At 36.4% G+C, this 24,627-nt stretch overlaps 1 protein-coding gene across 1 annotated transcript in view; it reads right to left on the bottom strand.

Annotated features, from left to right (window-relative positions):
- Positions 1-878: 878 nt before the first annotated feature.
- Positions 879-24,627, bottom strand: part of EPYC (epiphycan) — a 37,487-nt gene continuing 13,738 nt past the window's right edge. The window contains exons 3-7 of the mRNA XM_034987858.1: positions 13,687-13,858; positions 8,360-8,518; positions 7,310-7,512; positions 5,929-6,024; positions 879-1,273 (exon numbers count right to left, since the gene is read on the bottom strand). Coding sequence (XP_034843749.1) covers positions 1,103-1,273; positions 5,929-6,024; positions 7,310-7,512; positions 8,360-8,518; positions 13,687-13,858 — 801 coding nt within the window. The 3' untranslated portion in view covers positions 879-1,102. The remainder of the gene's footprint in view (positions 1,274-5,928; positions 6,025-7,309; positions 7,513-8,359; positions 8,519-13,686; positions 13,859-24,627) is intronic.

Raw genomic sequence — 24,627 nt, 5'->3', positions numbered from 1 at the left:
TTCTCTGCCTGCTCACACTCTTCAACAGAAAACTTCCCATTTTCTCGCTCTCTCTCTAAAATAAATAAATCTTTAAAAAAAGGGAAATGGCTTACGTACAAGTTTTTGTTTCTCATGGAAACTTTCACAAAAGCATGCAAGAAACCATTGCCTAGTTATTTCTCGGGAGTAGAACTTGAGGTTTGCAGCTGGAAGGAATATCACCTTTCATTGTATGTTCCTTTGTCTTTTTTCAGTTTGTAACCATGTCCCTGTATGATGACCATACATTTTAGAAAGATCAACTTTCCTTAGCAGGCATTCCTTAGCTTCTTCCCTAGTGTGGTGATCATATCATCGTCTCTTTTCCATTTTCTAAATTTTGTTCTGTTCACAGGCACAGAAATATACCAATAGAATGATTTGATAGTTATCTAGTTGTGTTTGAGGGATGAGACAAGTGTAGGGTCCTCCTACAGCACCTCCATCTTATGAGATATACCAATAAATTGCCATTTAGGCAAGGGTCTAAAATGAGTTGTCAGATCTTTAAGGTGATAAAATATTATTCAAAAACTGAAACTATGTGTTATATTGTTGGATATGATTATTTGCATGTTGTGATTATAATGAATATTTTCCCACAAGGCCATTGTAAATTTCAAATTCTTTTATTCTCTCCTTCATTCTCATTAATAAATTGGGAAACAGAAACATGCCTTAGTAAAATAAAAAAAAAAGGAATAGAAAAGTTTAATTAAAAACATCTAAATCTTGGCAATACACCTAACGTGTTCATTCTGTATTTTTCTTTATTAGACTTAACTTGAAATTATATGGGATATAAATCCTTAAAACTTGCAAGTTACATGTGATTTACAAGAGTACCTATGAAATATTTGTTATCATTTATTTTTGCTCTTACTGTACACCATTTGGTTTTATTCCTGACTCACCTGGTGTTTGCTTAACTTGCTAAATTGTCATCATATCTTAAAACTTCTAGTTGTATATCATTTTTTAGAATACAATTGAAAGTATCATGCTGAGTTTCTGTTTTTGAAGAGAGGAGTAAGAATTGTTCCGTTATAGTGGGCATCAAAATGCTAACCATTATCTCAAATTAGACAAGACTTCCAATAGGCAAACGAGGTAGGCACATGTACGCTTGAGGAGTTTTGCTGAGATTGATAGGGTTTCCATCCAATCGAATGTCCTCTAGCGCCTTACGAATATAAGTCAGATTTTTAACATTGCAGAAAGTATCTTCATGCATCTCCAAAATGTTGTTATTCTAAAAGAGATGAACAATAAATGATAAGGCAAAATATAACATATGCTTATTATTGATTAATAACACAGTCCATTTTGCTTCATCCCCATTTTAATTCTTTTGTTCCTTCTCTTATCCAAAGATGCATGTTATGGGATCATTATGCCTTGGGCACTTTCTAAGCTGTGGGGATTAAATCACTGAAGCACAAAGTAGATACAGGCTTGCCCTAAAGCAGCTCGGACTTCAGTAGTAGAAATGTAAAATATGGAGGTGAGAAAACAAATGTAAAGAAAAAGCTATTTCTAAAACTGATGGGTACTGCAAAGGAAGAGCGGTAACTGTGGAAAGTTATCTTAAAGAGAGAGCAGTGGAGCTGAGAATGGAATAACAACACACGGGCATGGAAAGAGCCAAGGTAGGAACATTGCAGGGAGAGAGAAGACCACGTTCAGTCTGAGTAATTACCTTGGAATGTTCAAAAAATGGGAAAAGAGTCAACATGGCTGAAGTAGAGTGAGGGAGAAAGTGAGCAACTATCAGGAAGATAAGCAGGGCCCAGAAATACATATTTAAAAACAACTTTATTGAGTATATTTCACATACCATAAAATTCCTTCGTTTTAAGTATATGGTTCAGTGGTTTTTAAGATAGTCACAGAGTTGTACAACCATCACCATAGTTTAATTTAATTTTTTAATTTTTTTAATTAATATTTTTCACCATAATTTAATTTTAGAACATGTTAAACTCTGTAGATATTAGCAATTACTCCCCCCTATCTCCATTTTCCCCTATCTTTAGCCCATGGTGACTTCTAATTTACTTCTGTTTTTATGGATTTTCCTATATTAGATATTTTATGTAAATGGAATCATAGATCATCTTCTGTGGCTGGGTTCTTTTACTTAGAATTGTATTTTCAAGGTTTATATATTTTGTACCATGTATCAGTACTTCTTTGTGTTTTATTGTCTGATAATATTCCATTGTGTGGATATACCACATTTTTATCCTTTCATCAGTTAATAGAAATTTGGATTTTTTTTCTACTTTTGACTCTTACGAATAATGCTTCTATGAACATTTGCAAACAAGTTTTGTGTTGACATATGTTTTCAGATCTCCTGGGTATATACCTGTGAGTTGAACTGTGGGTTTATAGTAACTCTATGTTTAATATTTCAAGGAAGTGTCAAACTTTTCCAAAGTAGCTGCACCGTTTTCGATTCCTACCAGCAATATATGTGTTCCAATTTTCTCTGCATCCTAACCAACACTTGTAATTATCTGTCTATTTTATTTTAGCCAGCCAAGTGGATGTGAAGTGGTATCTCATTGTGGTTTAATTCATGGCTAGTGTATTGAATACAATTGATATTTTATATTGATTTTATAACCTGCCACATTGCTGAACTCATTTATTCGTTCAAATAATTTAGTGGATTACCTGTGACTTTCTATACAAAAGATCTGTAGATCAATTTGGGGAGTATTTCCATCTCATTATTAAATCTTCCAAACCATGAATATGGACTGTCTGTCCTTTATTTAGATCTGTTTCTCCCCAGATAAAATTATATATGTTTAAGGAGTACAGAATAATGTTATGATATATGTTTACATTGTGAAATGATTACCACAATCAAGCTAATTAACATTTCCATCACCTCCCACGGTTACCTTTTTTGTGTTTCTGGTAAGAACACTTAAGATCTACTCTCAACAAATTTCAAGTACACAATAGGATATTCTTAACTATGGTCTCCATGCTGTATTACATTTTATCTCCAGAACTTATTCATTCTGAATAACTAAAACTTTATATTCTTTGACTAACATGTTCCCATATCCCCCAGTCCCCAAGTCCTGGCATCATTCTACTCTCTGCTTCTTTGAGTTTGACTTTTTAGATTCCACATATAAGTGAGATCTTACAACATGTGTCCATCTGTGTCTGGCTTATTTCACTTAGCATAATATTCTCACCCATGTTGTTGCAAATAGCAGAATTTTCTCTTTTTAAAAAATTTTTTTTCTTTTTTAAAGAATGAATAATATCCCATTGTATACATGAGATGCCACTTCACTGAATAGCTATTATCGAAAAGACCAAAGATAACAAGGTTGACAAGGTTGTGGAAAAAAAGGGAACCCTTGCGTACTATTGGTGGGAATGTAAGGGGTACAGTCATTATAGGAAATGGTAAGGTAAATTCACCCTTGATAGACACATAGATTGCTTCCATATCTTGGCAATTGTGAATAATGCTGCAGTGAACATGACAGTGCAGATGTCTCTTTGAGATACCGATTTCATTTCCCTTGGATATATACTCAGAAGTGGGATTGCTCGATCATATGGTGGTTCTGTTGAATGTTTTGAAGAACCTCCATACCATTTCCTATAATGACTGTACCCCTTACATTCCCACCAATAGCACGCAAGGGTTCCCTTTTTTTCCACAACCTTGTCAACCTTGTTATCTTTGATCTTTTTGATAATAGCCATTCAGTGAGGTGACATCTCATTGTGGTTTTGATTTGCATTTCCCTTATGATGAATGATGTTGAGCATCCTTTCATATACCTGTTGGCTATTTGTATGCTTTCTTTTAAGAAGTGTCTACTTAGGTCCTTTGCCAATATTTTAATCGATGTTTTTATTGAGTTATTTGAGTTCTGTACATATTTCTGATATTAACCCCTTATCAAATGTATGGTTTGTAGATATCTTCTCCCATTTATAGGTTATCTCTTCTCTCTGTTGACTGTTTCTTTTGCTGCGCAGAAAGCTTTCAAATATGTTGTAGCATTCAGTCTACAAATCTTGTACTTTTTTGATTAAAATTATTCTTAGGTGATTTATTATTTTGTGATTAGTATAAATAGAATTGTTTTCTTAATTTCATTTTCAGATTGTTCGTTTCTAGTCTATACATATACAATTAATATTTGTATATCAATTTTGTTACCTATGGCATTGCTTAAATGATTTATTAGATTTCTTCTTTGACTCATTGCTTATTAGGGCAAGTGTTGTTTAATATCCTCATATTTGTGAATTTTCCAAATTTTCTTTGTTGTTGATTTCTATTTTAGTTCCATTGTAATCAGAAAAGTACTTTGCATGATTTCAGTTCTTTTCAATTTTTTGTGGCTAGTTTTGTGACCTAGTATATGACCTATCCTGGAAAATGTTCATTGAACCCTTGAGAACCATGTATATTTTGCTGTTGTTGGGTGGAATGCTGTGTAGACGACTGTTAAGTCTAGTTAATTTTTAAGATGTTGTTAAGGTGTTCTTGAACTATTTCCTACTTGATCTTATGACTGGTTGTTCTGTTATTGAAAACGGAGTATTGAAGATCCAACTTATTGTTGAATTGTCTATTTTTCCTTTCAATTCTGATAGTTTATGCTTCACACATTTTTGAGACATATTGTTTATAATCATTATAATAATGTAATAATGATTAGTAACAATAATATGAGTGTATAATTATATATGGTTAGGTGCATATATGTTTATAATCATTATATCTTTCTGATGGCTTGACCCTCTTCTCATTACAAAGGGTCCACGAGGAATAAAAGGTTTAGTGCCTAGGTGCTGTACTACTCCCTTTGATAGGTAATAGGTACCTGCTGTTAATAATAACTGTGCCTTACATGTAAGTACTTATCATGTTCCAGTAACTACTATTCACTTCATAATCTAAAACTGTGGTGCGGGGAGGCTCAGATATTTTTTCCAATCTTTAGATAGTATTAGAAATAGAATTTCAGTCCAGAGAAACTGCTTTTGCTAGAGCCTTCATTCTTAATTACTATACTATATTTTGGCAAACATTTTGAAATGAATCAATATTGGGGATTTTTATATAAGTATTAAAAATATAAATTGAAGACAATGTAAATTTAAAACAGCTATATACTGGATATTGGTGAGGTAGTCATGAGAAGGGAGATTTTTAAAGGGTGCACTTAATGCCTTTTAAACCTTAGAATAAGGAATATGAAGCCAATTACTTTTTTTAAAATGTTGTATTGTATACACAAGCCCACTGTGTTTGAATACAATATCAGAGATGCAGTTACTTTGTGGGGTCAATATTATCACAGACAATAGTAATAAAATTTAATTCAGAATTAGAAAACACATTGGAAACACATTTTCTTAATCCAGAGTGATGGAAGTCTGTCATCTCTCAGCAGATAGGAATGCCCTAGGATTGAATTTAATTCAATACATAAAACCTAAAATTAAAAGCTAAAATTGACATTTTTTTTCCTCTCTTGAAAGCTAGAAATTAATTAGATTTTTCTTTCTCCCATTTTTGTTTTCCATTTCCAAGTCTTACACATTTCTTCAGCAGATGAAGTTTTCAGTTTTTTTTTTTTCAAAAGTAATTTTGGGTGCCAGAAAGATGCATTATGATTTGACAAAGACTGAAAATCTTTAAAGACTGAGGTCAGTCAGTAAATCAGTATAGACAGGCATGAATGTACAAAAACCTTGCCCTCTGATCGAGTGAGTGAGAGGAGAAAAAGAAGAAAAATGGTGACAGTGTGTCAACAGGTCATTTATAAACAGTTTTAGTGTCCTGACTTCCTCCTCTTTGCTTTTGTTTTCCATGGAGCTATTGGGCATACTTTACTGGTGGAAGCCTACCTGAAGGTGAAGGGCCTGTAGATTTTCTGGGAGTGGCAGAGGGATGTGGTCCAAATTGTTATCGGTGAGGTAGAGGTGATGGAGATCATACATATCCTGTAAACATTCCAAATGTAGAGACTTAGTGGAAATTAGCGGCACCACAATTGTATTTTCCATTCCCTGTTCATGCAACTATTTGTAAAATAACACACGCCTGTCAAGGTCTCGTTTTGCAAAGATGAAGCAGATTGGTTCTCCAGGTCACTAGACAAGTCAAATGAGTTTTGGAAAAATTAACTGTAAGCAAATATTTCTTGATGAAAATGTAAAGTGCTTCTCAATCTCTACAAAGAACCTTGCTTTGCCCGCTCTTAATTTTTTCTGTATAAGCAAGGCAGTGTCTTCACATAGAAGACATTCTGCATAGGATTTGGAGGATTTGGGTAAGGCAGAGGAAGAATGGCCTTCGTGTTACAGGGATGGAGAAAAAGGAATTTCTCTCCAACAAAATCCTGTTCTCTCTAGTACAAGTACCAGGAAAAGGGCAGCCTAGCAAGACCAAAAAAAACATTTAGACAATAACAGGTCTACTCTAGCCAACCACCATAGAACAAACCGTGACTCACCACCACCCATGCCAACAAAAGCTGAATGGGGAGACTGAACTTTGACCCTTGGCAGGCTACAATGAGGTGTCCTAGCTCCGTCGCCTACCAGGGTTATAGGAGAGCTGGTGGAGAAATAGGACTTCTGCCATTGCTCAGTGCTAATTGGTCCACACAGCCCCCTGCACTCTCCCTGTGTCCCTTCAAACAGGATTTTAAATGTGTTTAACAGAGATTTAGAAAAGCAGCTTGAATACAGTTAAGAGTGGGTAAGAAAGCTGGTTGGTGAGTGTTCTCATACTCTATGCTGTTACTCTAAGCAAGACCGTCTAGCCCCAAAATTGCTTTCTTCACTTAGAAAACAGAATTTCTAAGATTAACCAAATCCATTCTTTTTACAAGGTAATTAAAAGACTTCTACCTCAAGGCACCATCCACACCCTGCACAAGTTGTCATCCTTTAAGCCACATAGAATATTCGCCTTGAGTGGAGTTCTTGGAAAATGCAGTTTGTCTGGCTGACACCATTTCCAGGTGCTCCTTAGAGACTTGCACTCCAGGGAGCCCCTCACTCCTTATGCAAGCTCTGCTCTCTGTTCTTGATGTTTGACCAGCCTCAGAACTTACCAAAACGCAGTATTTCCCAAAAGCTTGATACATTAGTATTGTATAGTTTATTTTAGAAGGTAAAAATCTCATCAAATTGAATCTCCTTATGGAAATAAAAATGCTCGTCATTGACGGTAAATGGGGTGGAAGGATGAGAGTCTTCCATATCCAAACTTAAAACTCACTTTAAATGCTTCTTGTTTTATTCCTTTCCTTCCCAGCCTATTGTTGCTGATATCGATAAATGTCAAAGTATTTGGCAGTTCGGGGAGCTGCCTTATTTTATTGTCACGCAGGACAAGCTCCCGGAGGTGAGGTAGCTTTCTGAATGCATCCTCATCAATCTCAGATATTAGATTTGATGTCAGATCGATCCTTCTTAAATCATCTAGAAGGAGAAATGAAGGAAATAGTTAAATACTCTTGAATATGTTTTGCTCACATAAAAATATGAAGATAAATTTTCCCACGTAAAAGCAAATATAAATATGAAGTGAATTAGCAATAGGCAATTAATGAAATAATTATTTCTAACTACTCTATATAAAAATTTAATTGTTTCCACCTAATACTATACATATTTATGTACTTGTAAGAAAGCATAACTTTAACAAAGGTATTGACACATTATATTTAAAATAACTGGTCTTTTCCCTACATTCTTCATAAACTTTGTCTAGATTTTACTATTTAAAAGGTTTTCCTCAGTGATGACAGGTTGCTATATTTTCTAATAGTTATAGATACATTAGCATTAAAACACAAAGACATTAAAAAGAAATTTTCAAATGATTAAAACACTTTATAAAGACAAGTACCAAAATTCTTCTAAGTTGGCAACCATTATAAAGTCAGAATATAGGCTTGTATGCATTAATCATAAAGGAATTGTGCTTTAATGGAAGCCTATTTAAACAACCCAAATCCTCGTAAATATATGACCATGACTTTTACTCAATGTCATGACATGATGATGAGTTCTAGTCTACAAAATATGCATATTTATGATTCTATTTCTTGAAAATATAGTATTTGAAAATATCAACTATATAGTTTCATAATGAACTTTAACACTCAATCATTTTTCACATAATGAAAGTAAACCTTCAAATATTTAAATAAGAAAAAATAGTTGATTTATGAGCCATATTTTCATATTCAAGTTTCATTTTATAGTGCAACAATTTTAGGAAAGTCTGTAAAGAAGACAAAGATATTAGTGCTGTCATCCATACTTAGGCTTGCAAAGTCATTTTTGTTGATCTTTTTAATTCTGTTGAAGCGGGAATAGAAATAAGCAGTGTTCTTGGGTAGCGCAGGAATAGCATCGAGTTCATGGTCATCACAGTATACGGTGGTACTTATACACGTACACAGAAGGCAGGTTGGAAAGTCTAAAAGGTAGAGGCAAATAACTATATGTAAGTAACAAAAGCAACTTGTAAGAAATAATGTGATTAGATGTTTGTTAAATAAGTTTACGGTCTCATACAGGCCTTCCTGGTATATTTCATATTTTCTCATATAGTTTTCTGTAAATCAAAATTAAAGTCAAATGTACCAATTAAAGCAGCCACAATAATTAGTAGATTCTTTGTACTGTCTTAAAATTTATTTTATTTTATTTTTTTATTTTTTTATTTTTTTTTTAAAGATTTTTATTTATCTATTTGAGAGAGAGCACATGAGAGGGGGGAGGGTCAGAGGGAGAAGCAGACTCCCCGCCAAGCAGGGAGCCCGATGTGGGACTCGATCCAGGGACTCCAGGATCATGACCTGAGCCGAAGGCAGTCGCTTAACCGACTGAGCCACCCAGGCGCCCTTAAAATTTATTTTAAATTACCGAGTGGATACAGTGTGGTTGTTGCTTTTATACTTATTAGAAATTCTCTTTTCAAATGTAAATATTAAGACTGTGGTTTTTGTAAAACTACAGCATCACACATAATATTTTTATTAGGTCTTTGGTTCAATATTTAAACACACCGCTGGAACAATCTGCTTCAAGAAAAAGATAGGGTAATAATCATTAATGTGAATTCACTCAATATGTAGTTACGGAGTCCTTTCTAGGTAAATGGCGCTGTGCTAGCTGGTGAAAGAGCGAGGAGCGCAAAGAGACACAATTCTATTTTATGATCTTCTATGTAAGATAAATGTGAATCGCACAAATAAAATGATGACTGTGCAAAATGTCATGATATGTATGAGCACAAAATAGGGGAGTTTGACTCAGTCTGACAGTCATGGTTCTCTGAGAGGGTGATAACTGAGTTGAGATCTGCAGGAACAGAAGGGGTTGACCATGCGGGGGGGGAGTGAAGAGTACACATGCAGAGGAAGCGGCATGTGCCAAGGCCCTTCACTTTGGAGGGACTGAAAGATGGTCCACGCGACTATAGCACAGAGAGCGCTGAAATGTATGAGACATACCATACAGAAGCCTTATCGGCTGTGTTATTGCAGGTTTTGTTCCTTATGCTAAGGATGGGCAGGGTACTGCATGATCGGGTTTGCGTATAAAGAAATCATTCCTCTTGAAGGTGTGGTAGAAGACTGAGGGAGGGCAAGTAGGCAGAGTGGAGATAAGTTGTTATCTAGATAAAAGATGATGGTTGCTTGGCTGGGGTCATGGTGACAGGTCGAAGAAAAGGCAACAGATCCAAAAGGTATTTGTGAGGCTGGCTTATATCTCAACATACAGGTCTGTCTCTCTCTATCACATGCACGCGCACATATACGTACACCTCCTTCACGCTCTGTTTAGTGGTCCTGTAGGACAGTAAGCTTCTAAGGAAGACAGAAAAGCAATGACCAGAAGGAAAGGAAGGAAGGAGAATGGGGAGATGTTAAGGAGGCCAGATGGAGAGAGAGAGTTTGACGGAAAAGGGAATAGAAAACATTCTAAGGCTGCTGAGATGTCAGGTAAGTTAAGGACTGAAAATATCTCTTGGATTAGTCCTTGTGGTGGTTATAGGCTACTTCAGTAAGAGCTGTGGAGTGATGGGGCTAGAAGCCAGATTAACAGCCAATTGAGGAGGGAGTTGGGGTACAGAGATAGTTACAGCAAATATAGACAATGCTATTGAGAGGTTTGTGAAGGAGGAGAGAGAGATGGTGATAGGTATAAGCAGATATATATGCGGTGTGTAAATGGACTGAGGCAGGAGAAATTTGAAGAAAAAGATCCAAAGTAGGAGAAGTGGAATATCAAAAGGATCCTGAGAGGGCAGTAGGAAATGGGACCAGAAGCATAGCGGGAAGGATCACATCCTCCATGTAGAGGACAGTTTGTTGTAATGGGGGGAGGGGGATAAGGCACATGCATGTCAATGTAGGTAAAGATTACATCTGAAAACAGAAAGACTGAAAAGCTGCTGACCAGAAGATTGCGTTTTCTCTGTGGAGTAGGAGGCTCAGCTCTCTGATGAGCTTGAGGACTCAAGGGAGGAAGAGAAGAAGGTTGGTAAGGTGTGAGATAAGCAGAGGATGTGAAAGAGCCGTGAAGGAAACTAGATGGAAGTGATGGAAGGACTTTCTTGCGGTTGCTCAGTGTTCAGTTCATCCCAGTTTTGCTGGGACTTTCCTGGGTTTAGCCTTGAAAATCCCCCATGGTGGGACCCCTCACTCCCAGGCAAACCAGGATACTTGGTTGCCTGAGTTGAAGGATCCATTTGTAGTCTGTGATCAAGAAACCGTAATGCACCTACTAAGGTCTTCTTGCTATCATTAAGTAGGAAAGTTATTTACAATAATAGCTTCAGAAATGAAAACTATATTATGACTGGAAATCTAGGAAAGACAGTTTAAGGGGAAGCTATAAAATACTTAACACTTGCCAATTTTTCAAATCATTATAAATTAATATTTGCCACTTATAAAATTTTTAAAAAGTAAGGCATTTGAGTCTTCTATATATTCATGGCTTTGCTAATTTAGCAATAATGCTTAGGGTAATTTATATATATATATTCACAAGAGTTATAATTTAATTCTCTTTTTTCCATTCATAACCCAAGTCTACTTTATATGGCTTCAGGATGTTGTTTTTAGAAATTTGTATTAATAGTAAAAAAAAAATATGATAATTTGATAACTAATGCTCTAAATATTTCTTTCCAAGCTATTTAACTTTGATGAATATATAAGATTTAAATTTAGGGGCGTCTGGGTGGCTCAGTCAGTTAAGCATCTGCTTTTGGCTCAGGTTCCTGGGATTGAGCCCCACATCTGGCTCCCTGCTCAGTGGGGAGTCTGCTTCTCCCTCTCCCCCTGCTCATGCTCTCTCTCTCTCTTGCTTGCTCACTCTCTCTCTCTCAAGTGAATAAAGAAAATCTTTAAAAAAAAAGATTTAAATTTAAAAGTTTAGAATTTCTGGCGATGCTTTGCGGAAATGAAAATGTTAATTAAAGTTTTTAACTTCATTACTCACCCTCAGACTACTTTGGAGATAGCTTTTTTTTCCTAAAGTCATAGATTTTTTATATGGTTTCAAAGCTGACATTCTTGAGCTATAATTTCGACTAAAGCTTTTGAAAAGATTGAGCATTATGTTTTTCTGTTGTGCCTTGGCTTGGCTAATAGACCTGAGTATGGGTAATGATGCCAGATTAGTCAACTTTTGACGGATCTGAAATTACTTAAAAGTTAATAATGTTCTAGATATATTTACTTTCCCTACTGGAAACTTTCTTCTGGGCACTTATATTTGTTTCTATTGTATGTGCATCTCCTTGGTTTTATTTGGAGAATGTTCTACTCCATAGAATGTTAACTATGTGGAAAGAATCTCTGATGTATCCATTAGAGACACTGGCTTAGGGTTTAGTGGTCTCTATTTGCATTTCAGCACTGCTATGTACCACCTCCACGATCTTGGACAACGTTTACACTATGTTGGGGTTTTAGTTTTCCTATTTGTAAAGTGGAAATAACAATACCTAGTACGTAGTATCATTTTGACTCTTCAAAGAGTTCATATACGTAAAACACTTTAGTGGTTGGCATATACACAGCGTTTTACAGAAGACAACTCTTTACATAAGTTATTGGTGAACAGTTAAAAACTGGTAGATGCAGAGAGTAGATTGATGGTTAGCAGGGGCTGGGTGGGGAGTGATGGGGAGTTGCTGGTCAACAGCTGTAAAGTTTCAGTTATGCAAAACGATTAAGTTCTGGAGATCTGCTGTACAACATAATGCCTAGAGTTAACAAAATTGTATTGTACGCTGAAACATTTGTTGAGAGTAAAAAAATAAACTCTTTTATCAATAATAGAATCATGAGAATAACTAACATTTATTATGTTTACTATGGGTCAGGCACTAAATTCATTCATTTAATCCTTACAACAATTCTGTGAAGTAAGATCTATTATTTATTATCCCATATTTTAGACGAGGAAACTAACGCAAAAAATATTGAATGCCTTGCTCCAGATTGTGTATCCAGCAAGTCCCAAAGCTGGCATTTGAATGCCCTCCTTTTGTTCTCTCAGTATGTTCTGTACAGAGTTTTGTCATATTATCTGGAACATATTATTGCCTCTACATTTGTTTGCATGTCTGTTTCCCTGTACTAGATAAAAAAGTCCATGAGAACAGTAGTCATTTTAAGGATAAGTTTTGTATCTCCAGAGCTTAGAGTACAGAGACACTTCAACTCTGTACTCATAAACTTTTGCAATGGGAATTCTACTCATTTTTCTACACCCCCTCGCTATGCCATTCTCTGTGTGGGAAAGCTTTCTGGTGTGAGTCCATCTGAGTACCCCCAAGGATGACACTGAAAAATTTTAAGAAGAAATATAGACAGATCATAGAATCCTATTTAGCATCAGGAACTCTTTCTCATTAACTAAAAGGCTCTGGTTTAGATCACCATCCGGCTGTACAAGATGGATTCCAGCATTATGGAATGCCTTCCACTCGGCTGCTCCCGATGACTGAATGAGAAGAAGTCTATCTTCCAATAAGTACACAGACAAGAATCAGAACATGCTCACTTTAAGCCCCTTGTGAAAAACTAACAGCTATGTGATCTCTGACAAGTTCCTACCATTTTTGAGCTAGTTTGCTCAGTAAGAAAGACCTAAGACCTTTACACGGAGGTTGTAGTAGTCGAATGAGAGAATGTGAGGTGGGCATTGTGACCCACAGATAGTCTGTGCCCAGTCAGTGTAAAATATCACCACTCTTCCCGTCATCAAAATCAGCCATCATTACCTTACCACCCTGAACTGCTGTGGCCGGCTCTGACAGACATAGATTCTCATCTTGCTAACAGCATAGTGGATTCTTTGTTCTAGAAATGCATTCCACCACAGAGGTTCGGAGTAATGATGCTAGATAAATATTTTTGTCCCAAATCTTTGGTTATTTGATCATTTCCATCATGCCAAAGCTGAATATTAAAACTGCTTTATATTTGGATACAAAATACATGTATATCTCCTGCTTCAAAGATCCTATGACAAAACTCTCTCTGTGGGTCATGTGGATTGCCTGTGGCATTGAGGTAGGACCAAGTGGACTTAATTCAAATCAGCCTTGATGGACCTGACCTTCGTTGGTGTGTGGGCCCAGAACCCCTGTGAATTCAGGCCCCTGTGGAGAAGAGCCATCGATCAGTCTGGGGGTGGACTCCTCCTCCTCCTCTTCTTCAGCTTCCTCTGGCGGTGGGGGTGGGGTAAGGAGCTCTCTGTTGCCAGAAGGCATCACTGTGGCTATTTCAATCTGAAAAAGAAACAGAATTTCATCAGGCAACCTTCTTAATCACCCATCCTATGAGGCAGGGACACAAATTTTAAAAGTATCAATTTTGGCCACAAGAGGTCGCTGGTGTTCTGAAGTGCAACACTGCAGGGCCCGCTTGCCTGGCTGAGCACATGTGGTTCGTTACTGTTATTGTTGGTTTTAATTAATTTTGCTTCTCAAATCTTAGTGATAATTTCCAATGCCCATATTTTTGGGGGTTTTTTTTTTTTTTGGTCATCTTGCTTTTTCAAACATTCTTACATGTTTATTCATTTTTTTAAAAACCTCAGTTATTGTTTTGTAAATACATAGCTTTGCAAGAATGCATTATTGTTGTAGAAGACTCAAATTAACCCAGCAGTGTGCAGAATAAAGTCCCAAAGGCCCTTTACCCTGAAGCTCTGATTCCATCCCTTTTGAAGATAACAACCATTAAGAAATTAAAGTGTATGTTCCTTTGAGTCCTTTTAATCCTTGGTTTCCTAGATTCAAATATTCTGGGTTTGTTTGTGTGTGTTTTTTGTTTTTGTGGGTTTTGTTTTTGTTTTTGTTTTTTACAATTTACACTTCTTCCAATTGTTTTACTGTAAAGCATCCTTTCTACCAAAAGAAAAATATATATGGAGATACGAAAACTATATGATTTGATTATGATGTGCCATTTCTCATATACTTTCAATATTATTTTGAGTAACAAGTATTACCAACAATATTTGGGCTTGTTAAATTGACCTTTTTGAAAGCTTTGACAATAGAGGGAACTTATTAAAATTGAAAAAAATGCTCAAATATTTTTTCGGGGATTGTATCTTAGATTATATTTGGTTTTCTCTTCTTGCATATTTTAGGTAATGAGTAACTGCTCTTAAGAACACTGTTTGCATTTAGAATAACTCCTTCCTCTCAAATCCCTTCCCATGCCTCAATGTCTATTCCTCTGTATTATTTAATAAATGTCTACCTCCCTGACAACCTTGTCACCTTAGGCAGGAAATCTGCTCAAGACAGTTTGTTGGCAACATGCAGCACCAACTTTTGGGGGCATACTTTCTTCATGACATCCCCAGAAATCCCAGATTCTCCTTTTACCACCCTGATAGGGCTGCTTGATCCTTCCCACACTTCATTTGCATTTATTAAACAGGGAAAAAACCCCACACAAATTACCTTCTAATTTATTTAATGTCAAAATGACATGCACAGTATTAATTTTATGTGTAAAATAAATACATAACTAGGCCAGATATTTTCTGAGTATTTTAGAGAGATGTTTTAGATAATCACAATATTTTAAGATATGTTTATTATTTAATATCATTTTTAAATAAATTTGAATACATTGCTTCACAAATGAGAATTATCCTTTTAAAGGATAAACTCTTTTGTCAGTTCACACTTTTGAATTGTGTCTCTTTCTATGTTTCTGTAGAGTCTCCCCATTTCCGCCCTTCCTACACTGTATTTTAATGACTCCATCAGTTTTCTGCCTATCCAAGCCCACTAGATGGTACACTCTATGTTACATGTTTTATATTTGTACCTCAAGGTTTTGGCATAATAGGTGATCAACAAGTACTTATTAAATCAATTTTAAAACTGCTTGTCCAAAATATATCTAATTCACAGCTTTATATTTAATTTCAGAGATTTTACTGATAAGAATTACTCATAAGAATCACTTAAAGCATGAAATCAAACCAAAAGCAACTCATACTGTATTTGGTGAATTAGGAAGCCATACATGAAGATTTTGTAAAACTTGGTCAGAAATCTCCACTTGAGAAGATTGGGCACACTTCCTTAAACAGGGAGACATACGGTTTCCATCTGCAGGATCAGAATTAAGCAGATTTAGAAGGAATAGACCTGCAGAGACCAAAAGGAGGCTCCAGGAAGAGCGGAAATGGAGACAGATGTTTCATGGAATGGAGGCAGCCTAAAGGGAGAAACACATTCCAGACACGTCGCCTTGAATCTTTAGCTTTGCAGGAAAAATGTTTGCACATACTTTCTACAGATAATTGTTTTTCCACTGATCTGACGTGAAGCTGTAAGATCTCACTTGTCATCCAATATAACGAGACAAAAACAGCTTTTGTGTTTATCAGAACCTGTTTTGTTCATGCTTACTTGCTAATAAAATGTGAATGTTGAATAGTTTTGAAGACGAAGGGAAAGGAATGCTTTTTCAGCTCAGCAAAATCCCAGAACTATAAACTCAAAGTGCTGTTTCTGGTAAGCTGTTTGCGTTGCAAACACATTTATTCTCACTATTGGATAGAAATGGTTTAGGCTTCTGTCTTTTTTTTTTTTCCTTCTTCTAACAATTTCCATACTGTGATATGGAAGTTGTGAGGCAATGCATACAAAGAGAGGAAGGCAGGAAAGCATGAGCACCTGGCTCTCCATGTGGCTGACTTTTATGCTTATGCTACAGAAACCTAAATTTGGGGATAAACACAAATGGCCAGAAAACATCCCTGCCCCTTTTTCTCAAGCTACAACTGGCAATCCTCAAATGCAAATATAACCGAGGCTCTGATATAAATATTCATTCTTCCTGAATTTTCCTCCGTTATTTCTCCTTTTACCTCCTTGTTTTACTCTGACCTGTTCCCCACTAAAATGTTTAAACCACTTTATTATATTTACCTGAATTTTGCAAACAGTAAATACAAAGGATCACTCCTGCCCATGGCTTTGGACTTAGCCATCCCTGCGCTTGCATATCTTCTTGACATGGGACCAGCAGGGCACATCTCTGAGTTGCCTGGTTTGTAGTAGTCAATTTCTATCCCCTTCCTACCGGGCTTTAGAGCTATAGATAGTTTATGTCATGGTGGACTGTATTTAGGAGTACATTCCATGCCTGTGAAAGAGTATGTCTGCACCAGAGATGACAAATGCATAGCCCAAAGACAGTGACCTGGGTAGAGGGAAGTGTCAGCAGATGTCAGGTTGGAGCAATCATAGTGCCAAGAAGAGTCATCAGGCCAGCCTCAGCCTCTGCACCCCGCACAGCCATCAGTCCTTGTAAGTAACCTAGCACCCCAGTACAATCTCAGGGGAAAAGGGGTTGACATGACCCTCAGGTGTCTTAGATAAAGTTTTTGCTCCCTGGAGACATCAGGACACTCAGTAGAAAATGATTCAGTTACCTTTCTTGCACCAGATGATGTGACTGAGACTTTTACCAGCAATATTTATATCATTTAAGAATACTGCAAAAGATTTGAGACTTCCATTCTCCAATAATCAGAAGAGTTATCCACAGAAAAGTCTTTCTATAAAAGTACACAGCCCCATTTTAAGTGGTAACATTTGGTTATAAATAATTTTAATCAAATCCATTTGTCTTTTAGCAAAAAACACATCTAAATGACCCGTAGGACAATATTGCTACCATTGGGTCTACTTAATATGTTTGTCTTAATTTCAGAGTAAAAATATGAAAAAATAGTGCGTTTGGAAACAACGGTCATACTTCTTCTTGACTGCTACCCTTTGCCAGGGAACCCTGTCAGTACTGACTTCTTCTTGAACATGCTCCTTATACCTGTTCAGGATGGTCACAAGGCATTTTCTGCTCCTAAGCATGTGTTTTGACTAATAAAACGTAATGTGTGTTTTTTTTCTAATATTTTGATATCTTTTGGTCTCAGCACTTAATCTGCAGCTAAATTTCCAATAAGGAACTTAACAAAAATGTCATCTATGCAATAACAGAAAGAAAGCTATGAAAGAGTTCAGGATACTCAGGTTTGATACCTACCTTCATGAATGAATGCAAAGATCACTGAATGAAAGAGTGAAATTGTAAATGATGGAAGGTTTGCCAGTCTTTATAATTATCTAATCAGCCAGAATGAATGTGCCAAGCCTCACACTTAAATTATGATCATTATGTCCACTTTACTTGTCAGTATTATTTTCAAACATCTATCAATACATTTTTTTTTTTTCCTGTGTCCACCACCATCACCATAATCTAAGTCCTACCCTGTCTTGCTGGGAATACAACAATAGTTTACTTACAGGAAGTTGGCACCTCCTCCATTATATATTCACTCTGTAATGAGAATAAGCTCTTAAAAAGGCAAAGCTAATCATGTCAACCTCTGCTTAAAATCCTTAAATGGATTTTTATTCTTTTTAAAAAATATTTTGGTTATTTATTTGACAGAGAGAGAGTGCAAGCACAAGCAGGGGGAGCGGCAGAGGGAGAGGGAGAAGCCGGCTCCCCACAGAATAGGGAGCCCGATGCGGGGCTTGATCCCAGGACCCTGGGATCATGACCTGAGTTGAAGGCAGATGCTTAACCAACTGAGCCCCCCAAGCACCCCTGGATTTTTATTCTTAATAGCCACCAGAACAGTGTCCTTGCAGAAACACAGAAACATATTAGTTAAGAGGAAGGATTCTGAGGAGGTGAGCTTGACTCTAGCCTACCTCTGAGACCTTGGGTGAGTTACTTTATCTCCTGAACCTCAGTTTCTCGATCTGTAAAATCCTGGTATAACTAGTAGATGGTACAGCTGTGTTAGGATGAAAATGTCAAAACATATAGTAAGTGCCATGGAAATTTACTATTATTATTTGCTATTTATATTTTTGCTATTTTTATTTTATGTTTGCTATCATTATTAAAATAAATCCAAAACACTTTGACTTACAAGGTCCTGCATGGCTTGGCCCTTCTAGTGTCTCCTTCCTCCATATCATATCAATGGGCTCTTCTGCTGCACTGGCCATCTTTAATTTCTTTTTCTTTTTTTTTTTTTTAAAGATTTTATTTATTTATTTGACAGAGAGAGACAGCGAGAGAGGGGACACAAGCAGGGGGAGTGGGAGAGGGAGAAGCAGGCTTCCGCGGAGCAGGGTGCCCGATGCAGGGCTCGATTCCAGGACCCTGGGATCATGACCTGAGCCGAAGGCAGACGCTTAACCAACTGAGCCACCCAGGTGCCCCGCCATCTTTAATTTCTTATTATCCTTGTTCTATAAGACTTTTATATGTACGAGTTGTTCTGCTTGGAATTCCCTCCATTCCTCATTTTTTTTCCCCCAATCTTATTTTATTTTATTTTTTAACAGCTTTATTGACAATACAGTAAATCCATGAAGAAAAAGAAAGTAAAAGCATGTATACACTGAAATTCTTGTTGACTCATTGATATTCACTTAAAGATGAGGATATAATTGTCCCTATTAGCATACAAAAAATAATGCAGATTTTAGTGTAAATATTAATAGGGTCTGGGATAGAGTCACAGTGAGGCCTCCATTCCAAGAAATTGAAGTGACTTCAGATTGTTCTCATGATATAAAACTGATCTTAAAAATGCACAGGAAAAAAACCATTCCTCCCAAGTGTTTGGGAACAGCTTCCTGACTCTTGACTTACTAGTGGTAATAGTACAGCTGAAGAAAGAAAAAATAAAATGAAGAGGGTGAAATGAAAATCAAGTTCAGGAAAGAATGGTTTATTATTGTGGCCAGCATTGTGTGAAGGAGAGAAATATTAATGGGGCGCCTGGGTGGCTCAGTCGTTAAGCATCTGCCTTTGGCTCAGGTCATGATCCCAGGGTCCTGGGATAGAGCCCCGCATCGGGCTCCCTGCTCGGCTGGAAGCCTGCTTCTCCCTCTCCCACTCCCCCTGCTTGTGTTCCCTCTCTTGCTGTGTCTCTCTCTGTCAAATAAATAAAATCTTTAAAAAAAAAAAGAAATATTAAATTTGTTGAATATACACAAAAGTCACTAAAGAGATCATCTCTGGTATCAAAAGAAGTTTTATTGGATCTCATCAGGGACTAGATGAAAATAACTAGCATGAATTGAATATTCACTATGTGAGAAACTGTTATGATCTTTCCATTGATTCACATGTTATTATCAGAATAACTCTTTGTAGAAGGTGCAGTAATTGTGCACATTTAATAGATTTGTAAACTGAGACTCGGGATAGGAGGATCAAATAAATTGTCAGAGGTTACATGATTTCTAAGTAGTAAGGCCAGGATTTGAATCTAATTAGTGCTGCCATAAGACTGCTTAATTTACCTAATTTTTATTCTGTACTCAGCCAAATAAATTTCTGCTGAATAATCTAGCTTCTTAGGTACTGCGTTCCGAGAAGGAGGGGTTCCAGTTCATGGAAGAGAGCCTCATCATCACAGCCTTCACATTATAAATTCATAAATGGACTTTCTTGTACAAATTTTAAGCCTCATATAATTTTTGCTTGGCATCCTTCATCAACCTACAATCTGATTTGATTATCACTGATTATGTTAGTCAGTTGCTGATCCTGAAGAATGAAGACCATACCAAGGCCATGTTACCCGGTGGGAGCACTTGACAGTCTTTCAGTCTTTCCCCTGATATTGACAAGTATGAAAAATATCACATAACATTGATGAAGATGGGTTGTAAAATTCAAGTAGCATTTGTTATAATTCTCACTTTCATGAGAAATAAGTATTATGTCAGAATGAAACTTTAGTCTGGTTAAACATGATGGCTAAGACAATTCCATGTATTCACCACAGTTTCATTTTCCTCCTGGGCATTCAGCTCCGGTACATTTTCCACTTTCTTTGGCTCTGGCTTAGGTCATGTGGCTAGTTTTAGCCAACTGAATGGGAAAGGAAGTAATGCCGCACATCTGGTCCAAATTAGTGAGGAGCAAGGATCCTTTCTCAATCTGTCAACAGAAGATACCAGCGTGACCTTGAAGGTGAAGATGGTGAAGGTCTAGCACGAAAGAAGTTTGAATCCCTGAATAACTACTTGAAGGACTGTAAACCTATTGACCTGCATTGGACAGTCACGTCAGCAAGTTATAAATTTTTATTGTGCAAAGCCATTGGGATTTTGGAATTGTTTGTTACAGGTGCTAATGTAACTTGCCCTAATATACATCTTTTCAATTTTTGTTTTCTTATCCATTTCTTATTCATACTGAGGGAACAATTCTTAATGCTTTTATGGGTTGATTTACCTAGCACATATCACTGACATTAGAACAAAAATAATAAATGCCTGTTTTTTTGTCACTCTATCCTCTCTGATTTCTTTTTTACAAACAACTGTTCTTTGGTCTTGCTTATTTGGTGGAGTACTTACTGAAATAATTCACATCTGAGTGAATTCACCATTATTTCAATTTATTTATTTTTAAGGCTGAGTATTTTATAAACTGGATTAAATCAGAGTTAACAAATCTATATAAATCAGAGTTAATAAATCTATATAATGAGTAAATGTCTATAAGTCCAATATCAAAATTAGTTAATGGCTTTCTATTTACTTCCAAAGTCATACAATCATAATATTTGATATTGACTTGCTAGGATGTATTTATGAAAACATGTGAATTCTTTCATGTTTTTAAAAATCTATCCTAATAGATGGGGATTCATCATAAATTCATAACTCTAAATGGTAATGCTTCTTTGTATTTAATGTAATGTTTAAGTGTGTGTCTCTTCTGGGACCACAGTATTTTGTTGTTCACATGTTTATTTTCTCATTTCCTTTCCTTTTTGTCAGAAAATGTGGCAATATTCCACTTTTAGTTGCCAGAAAAAAATTCTACTTCAGTTTTATCCTAGTTTATTGAGGTCTCCATTCACCATCATTCTGTTAGGCTCCAGAAACTTAATAGATTTTCAATATCCTGGTTCTCACAAAATGTATCATCTAGTTCTAATTGAATGTCTCCAAATAATATTGGTAGAGAATTTGGCAAAGGCTTTAGAAATATTATCTAATAACAAAGCCAGTTCACATTCCCTTTCCCCTTACTGCCTTTGCTCCCCAAGTAAGGACACCAGAAAGACAATTTAGTGAAGGCTGAAATCAGTAATCTCATGAGGATAGGGTTAGGGGGAGAGTCAATCACAATAATTGAAAACAAGAAGTTGGACTGAAAATCAAGAGATTTGGAACTATCTTATAATAGTTTTTTTTTTTTTTTGGAGGGGGAAATTTAGTTTTTTTTTAAGTTGAAACTTAAAAAATTGAAATCTTTCCTATCCTAACACAAAGCAAATTGTTCCTTCTAATACAGACTTTATTGATTCACAAAGCATAATAAACCATGCCTTTTAATATGTAGAACTTCTTTGCATAAAATTGCTATTCACTCATGGTGATGATGATGATGATGTATATATTATCAGAGGGTAATAATAGACATTTTGAATAGGAAAATATGTGCATTTATAGAGGATGTCCCAGGGAGGACCAGCTAATAGCCAACTGCCTTTGAAAGAGATAATTAGTATGTTAATTTGTTTCTACTGTCCAATTTCAATGGTAAAGCCTTACAAAATTTTACAAATTTAGAAACCTTTATCTTTTAGGGGCAGAATTACTTTAAAGAAATCCCAAAACTGTACTAAACCAGAAAGCTAACCTGAATCCTACTACTGCCACCAATATATTATCTGTAGTCTCTGCAGTATCACTTGGGAAGCTAATTATGATCAAAAGATTGTTGATAACCATAGAACCAGGACAAAGGACTCTAGGTAGGTCAGCTCTTTAATAGCTGAGGCAAAGGAAGAGCTGTTTTTCAAGGGATCAGTATCTTTAAATTTGTTGACAACCATAAGGTTTTGCTATTATTACTAAGATTGAATGACCCTGCCAATTGAAGGCTGCTGAATAGTAGTTAATGGGCCTTGAAAATCCTTGATTTTATGATCTTCCTTTTCTCGCTCAGTACCAAAATGTACCAATTCCCTTTAACTTCTTTTATGTCTTTATATATGTTATCGATTCAATATAGTTTTAGTGGAAGGATTTTTATCTTAAATGTCCTGAATTTGATTTCTTTCATATTTATCATATTTAATCAAAGTTTTGATATCATAACTCCAAAGAGAACACACTTCTGAGAAAATTCGATCCAACCTCAATATCTTTTATATATTTTTCTTTGTTCTTCTTCTCATATATGTTAAGAAATCAAGTTATAATATATATTTGCAACCATGCCCTCTACTTTAAAGCCCACATTGAATGTGAGCAGAGTCTGGCATGATGTCACTGTGATTATCCTTTAGAGCTCCTCTATCTGTATCTTATATTGGCCGCATTGACATCCAAAGCCAGTGATTGTAGAACCTGTTGGGTGACAACATCACCAAGCAATAATCCTTGCACTATTTCCATGCCTGTGGGTATGGATGTTAACAAACACAGGGCAAGTCTGTTTATTCCTGGCAGACTCAAGACAAGGTTAACCAGAACTTGTCCTAGGAGTATTAAAATGATGAATTTGTGGAATTGGGGAAGATCCAGTGAAAGGCATATTAAAAGAGAGTTAGGCAGGAAAATAACAGGTCAATTTCAATCTTAGTTTAGGAGAACATGTCCAGGACAAGATTACTCAACTCGAAAATATGAAGAGTTCCAAAAATTTTTTGAACAATGTTACTTCTGGAAGATTTATAATTTACTAATCTTTTTTTTTTTTAAATTAAGATTTTGTTTATTTATTTACTTTAGAGAGTGGGAGGGGCAGAAAGAGAGGGAGAGAGAGAATCCCAAGCAGACTCCATGCTGAGTGCAGAGGTTCAGTCCCAGGACCCTGAGATCATGACCTGAGCTGAAATTAAGAGTTGGATGCTTAACAGACTGAGCCACCCAGGTGCACTTAATTTACTAATTTTTTAAAAAGATTTATTTATTTATCTGAGAGAGAGTGAGTGTGAGTGGAGAGAGGGGCAGAGAGGAAGAATCTCAAGCAGACTCGCTGCTGAGCGAGGAGCCAACTCAGGCTCGATCTCATGACACACGAGATCGTGACCTGAGCTGAAATCACGAGTCAGCCACTTAGCCAACTGAGCTACCCAGCTGCCACCCCCCTTTTTTTTAAATCTGTCCCTATGTTAGATGCCACAAGACAAAATCTACAGGACTATGTTAGAAAAGCAAAAGTCTGGACCAGAAAGAAATGAGAAGGCATACATCTAGCACACAGTCCTAGGGCAGTATGGTGACCAAATTAAATGCAGATTAAAATAATTCAGAAAAAAAATAGCAACTGACACTAAAAGAAGAGCTGAGGGAAGTCAAACACCTAATCTGGGCCCATCCCAAGAGATTCTGATTTCAATAGTCTGAGGTGTGGCTGAGACATTAGGATTTCTAGAAACTCTAGAGGTGATTCAAATATGTGGCCAAAGTTTAGAACCACCATGCTAGAGAGGAAATGTACTCCACTGAATAGGATGTAGAAGACAGAACTGCTAATTAAGTCCTGGAACTTTAAAAGGTTAGTAAAGTCTTGATGAGAATGTGGTAGAAAGATTGTTTTACACTAGGCTCCCAGGGGCCAGAGTCTTTACAAACATTCATGATAGCTTCAGTTCAAGAATCTGCTGAGGTTGATGCTCCAGTTGAAAAAAAAAAAAAATGGGGAAAAGGGGAAAGCTCTCTGGGAGGTAAATTTCTTGGATTCCAGAGCAGGAAGCCAAGGAAAAGCCATGACATAGCTTTCAGGCTGAAGAATCCCACGGCTGAAAATTCTTGCTTACAAGATCATCTGTCACCTGAGTGAATACACAAGGCAGCATCAGGTGCCAGAAACCCAGGGTTTAGCCGGAAAATAGACATTCAAAGGCTTTGAGTTGAGGAGGAAACTTCTGATTGACCTGGTGACTGGGCTGGCCGCCATCATATGTTTTTGAAAACATTCTGGAAATCAGGACTATCTCAAATGCTACACTGAGAAAAGA

The sequence above is a fragment of the Mirounga leonina genome, unplaced genomic scaffold (genome assembly GCF_011800145.1).
Source record: "Mirounga leonina isolate KUSES-001 unplaced genomic scaffold, KU_Mleo_1.0 Mir_418, whole genome shotgun sequence".
NCBI lineage: Eukaryota > Metazoa > Chordata > Mammalia > Carnivora > Phocidae > Mirounga > Mirounga leonina.
Note: the sequence above shows the minus strand (reverse complement) of the source record. Positions and strands in the feature narration are given on the sequence as shown.